Raw genomic sequence first — 4,004 nt, forward strand, 5'->3', positions numbered from 1 at the left:
TATGAGAAAAAGCATGCCACCGAAACTTCCAACTTTGTTGCCGTGCGTACGTGGTGATCCAAGACGGATGCTTTTGGAACACACACGCACTCTCTATCTCTCATTGAACGCATTAAACATGTGGAAACTATGGTCCTCTTCCTTCGTATGGACGTGCGTGAGACACATACGTCCTCTGCATTGGCACCATCTTATAGGCTGTGGGTTTTGCCGTGAGAGTAGCGTGAGACTTGGCTTTTGATCGGGTATTCATATCACTTCACCCTCCTTTTTGGTTTCAGGTGTGATGTTACCGTCATCGCTGTGGAGCACAACTATAAGTATCTATCTCAAATCCGCTTCTTGCTTCGCCTCAACCCATCGCACGGTCACATGGAGTGCTCCCGCCTCTCCCTCTCCCTCCTCCTCCTCCTCCTCCTCCTCGTCCCCGTCCTGGCGTCGTCGGCCTCCAGCTTTCCCTTGTTCCCCCGTCCTCCCAGAAACGAGTGTGTCGGCCTTGACACAGGCTTTTCTACCGGGTTCCAGTTGGAGACGAGTGAAGAAGAATCTGTGACGAGAGAGATTGTGCGGCTAGCCAACGCTCCGGAGACAGTGGACTGGCTCAGGAAGGTGAGGAGGGACATCCACGAGTTCCCGGAGCTCGCTCATGAGGAGTTCGTGACGAGCGAAAGGATCCGGCGGGAGCTGGACCTGATGGGCATCGCCTACAAGTGGCCGGTCGCCGGCACCGGGGTCGTGGCGACGATAGGCACCGGGCTCCCACCCTTTGTGGCCCTCAGGGCGGACATGGATGCTTTGCCCATCCAGGTAACTTCTTGCTCTCGTCCTTCAAACCATCAGACAATTCATCCAACACAGCGTCCTAATCATATACAATTCCTTGACTGCTAAGGATTTTTATGTCGATGTCACCGCATGCATCACTATTCCATCTCCCTCTAAATTGAAGGCAGATGTTTTTTATATATGTGGATTAAAATAGAAAAAGGAAAGAGAAGAACAACATATGAAAAGATTATGCAATTCTAACTTTGATTTGCGACCCAATTAGCAAGCACGATGTGAAGCATTTTAATTAAATTCACTTACATTATGCGAGAATTTTGCTGTTTGTATAAACTTCCAAGCGAGTAGTATTCTACTGCAGAATGACTTCAATTTTGATGTATACATATATAGAAATTTGAATTCTGGAACTTCGTCAACCTAATATTCTTGATAGGCTTACGGGTGACAATGGTCAAACCAGTAGCCAACGTTCTATTAAAGAAGATATTAGTATAAGCAATATTTGACCATCTTTTGGTTCAAAAAGTCAATGTTGCCCACTGCCACTTCTTCGTATATGTGTTCCAGACTTCCAATTGCTAAGGTTTCACACGTTGCGTCTTCTATTGGGAATCTAACGTAGCGAGTCAAAGTTTCATGAGAAGCTGCTAAGAAAGGCACTGGTCGTGTGCAGGAACTGGTCGAATGGGAGCACAAGAGCAAGGTGAAGGGGAAGATGCATGCGTGCGGACATGATGCACATGTCAGTATGCTCCTCGGGGCGGCGAAGATCCTGCAGGGTCTGAGGCACACGTTGCAGGTAAAAGAATGCATCTCCTGCCATGAATCCACTACGTGATTAAGATGTTCTAACACACCTCGATTCCTCTGCTGCTTCAGGGAACTGTGGTTCTGCTATTTCAGCCGGCAGAGGAGAAGGGTGTGGGGGCCTCGGAGATGATCCGAGAAGGCGCCCTGAGAGGTGTAGAGGCCATCCTTGGCATGCACGTCGCTTACATCTTCCCTACTGGGGTTGTGGCTTCCAGGCCAGGGGAGTTCTTAGCTGGGTGCGGAAACTTCAGAGCCATTGTGAGGAGGAGAAGCCTCGGTGTGACTCGACAAGGATCAACTGACCCCATCTTGGCAGCTTCAGCATCAGTGATCAGCTTACAGAGTCTGGTCTCGAGAGAAGCCAGTCCCTTGGAGGCTCAGGTACATCTTCCGTATTCTCTCTTCTTCCAGTTGTTTTAGGTAGAGAACAGAGTGCCTCTGTTCTACAATTTACCTAAGTCTCTGTTGATATTTGTCATTTGGTTCTCTTCTCGAGTGCTGATGATGATTCATCGATGCATCGACTCATGAGTTTATTGCCATACGGCAGGTGGTGTCAGTAACCAAGGTAGATGGAGGCGATTCATACAGCACTGTTCCCGATTCAGTCACGATTTCTGGGACATTCAGGGTCTTCAGCAAGAGAAGCTTCAACGAAATAACCAGCAGAATCGAAGAGGTAAAGCAAACCCTACCTTTCTTTCACTCCGAAACCATGACAAGCTTATCATATGCTCGCTATCCGTGCAGGTCATAAGAGCACAAGCAGCAGTGTACCGGTGCACGGCGGAGATCGAGTTCCTGGAGTCGGAGGAGCCACCGATCCCGCCCACAGTGAACGACAAGGCGATCCATGAGTACGTGCAGCAAGTGTCGAGAGAAGTGGTGGGAGAGAAGAAGACACGAGTAGCTCCACAGGTCATGGGCAGCGAGGACTTCGCCTTCTTCCTGGAGGAAGTACCGGGGACGTTGCTGCTAATAGGGACGTACAATGAGAGGATTGGCTCCATTCACCCACCACACAGCCCTTACTTCACCATCGACGAGGACGCTCTGCCCGTCGGTGCAGCCATCCATGCGGCCTTCGCACACTTCTATCTTCTCAAGTCAGCCAATGGCGCTGCAGACTGACGGATCCATCTCCACTTCTGATAACATCTCATCATCATCAGCATCTTCTTCGGACTGTGAGTCTGAGATTGCGCTGCACATATGGTTGGAGAGTTCCTTTCATTCGTTAAATTGAGATCGTAATGGGGCGAGTTCTGCACCATCTACTTGTATTGGATGAGGACGAATCATCCAAGAGGAGGAGGAGGAGGAAGCCTCAGCTGTGGCCTACTCGGATTTGTCTCCCTTTTATTTGCGTGGTGTTTGCTGCAACCCATGCTTCTGATCTCAGCCTGCTGTCGTTACCGCACCTCTCATTCAATGAATTTTTGGAATGGGCGATGATGTTCTTCCGAGACAATTAATCTTCATTTCAACAACAAAGGCGTTTAGAGTTACTCGAATCAAAGAACAAAGGTTTATATTTGTTAGGTTGGATGAGTATTTTAAGAGCCTTAACTATGTTTAATTAATTAGAAGGAGTCCATTTAAATTTAAATGTTTTGGTAGATTAAAATTAGGATTTAGTTTAGGAAACAATATTCCTTAGATAATTAGGATCTATTCATATAAATACTTCTCCTATTTTAAGGTTTTGGTGATAAAAAAAGACAAAACACTCCGAGAGGGTTTCTTTAGTAGATTTTTGGGTTTACAGGGTATATAAGGGGGAGTCATACTTGAGTGAGAATAACTTAAGAGTTTCATAATTGATCTTATAAAAAAATTAATTTTCTCATTAAATCACATTAAATCTTATATTGACTTTCTAATATATTTTTAATTATTAATCTTTGGTTTATTCTTTTGGTTTTTGGTTTTCTCCTCTTTTTTTTTTTTAATAAAGCATAAAAGTTTTAGTGATTAGAGATTTAATAAGAATATCGTTGATTGTTTATACTATGCTTACTCTAATGACGAAAGAAATAGTTTCACGTTATAAAGTAAGATAAAAGATTTTCTTGTTAAGTAAAGACAAGAACATTTAAACGGCGAGTAGATAAATAAAAAAAAATGAGCGACGAAGATTTATATGAGCTTGAGGCAAAGGATGCAAGTACTATTCATCTTTATATCACGAATACTATTATTGACGATGTTATTGATGTTAGATACTCCATCTAAGTGAAGATAATTTTAAAATATTATAATTAATCTGATATAAAAAAAAATATTTTTTGAATATAAATGAGAATTAATGAATTACGATAAATCATGTATCAAAATTTTAATATATTTTTATTAAATTTTGTTTTAATTGTTTCTAGTATCCTCTATCTCTCACCAACAACACT

General features: G+C 43.7%; 1 protein-coding gene across 1 annotated transcript; it reads left to right on the forward strand.

Moving 5' to 3' along the window:
- The first annotated feature begins 245 nt into the window (after positions 1-245).
- Positions 246-3,070, forward strand: LOC103997928 (IAA-amino acid hydrolase ILR1-like 1). The gene is made up of 5 exons (XM_009419272.3): positions 246-807; positions 1,463-1,588; positions 1,669-1,980; positions 2,150-2,278; positions 2,350-3,070. Exons 1-5 carry the CDS (start codon positions 373-375, stop codon positions 2,728-2,730), a joined length of 1,383 nt encoding a protein of 460 aa, XP_009417547.2. The 5' UTR covers positions 246-372; the 3' UTR covers positions 2,731-3,070.
- Positions 3,071-4,004: the final 934 nt, after the last annotated feature.

Source organism: Musa acuminata, chromosome BXJ2-9 (genome assembly GCF_036884655.1).
Source record: "Musa acuminata AAA Group cultivar baxijiao chromosome BXJ2-9, Cavendish_Baxijiao_AAA, whole genome shotgun sequence".
In the NCBI taxonomy this organism is placed as follows: Eukaryota; Viridiplantae; Streptophyta; class Magnoliopsida; order Zingiberales; family Musaceae; genus Musa; species Musa acuminata.

Bases quoted from the DNA above. Each gene is read 5' to 3' on its own strand.
- LOC103997928 (XM_009419272.3), top strand. From the start codon at position 373: ATGGAGTGCTCCCGCCTCTCCCTCTCCCTCCTCCTCCTCCTCCTCCTC. The intron at 808-1,462 runs GTAACTTCTTGC...GGTCGTGTGCAG, and splicing joins TGGATGCTTTGCCCATCCAG to GAACTGGTCGAATGGGAGCA. The intron at 1,981-2,149 runs GTACATCTTCCG...GCCATACGGCAG, and splicing joins CCAGTCCCTTGGAGGCTCAG to GTGGTGTCAGTAACCAAGGT.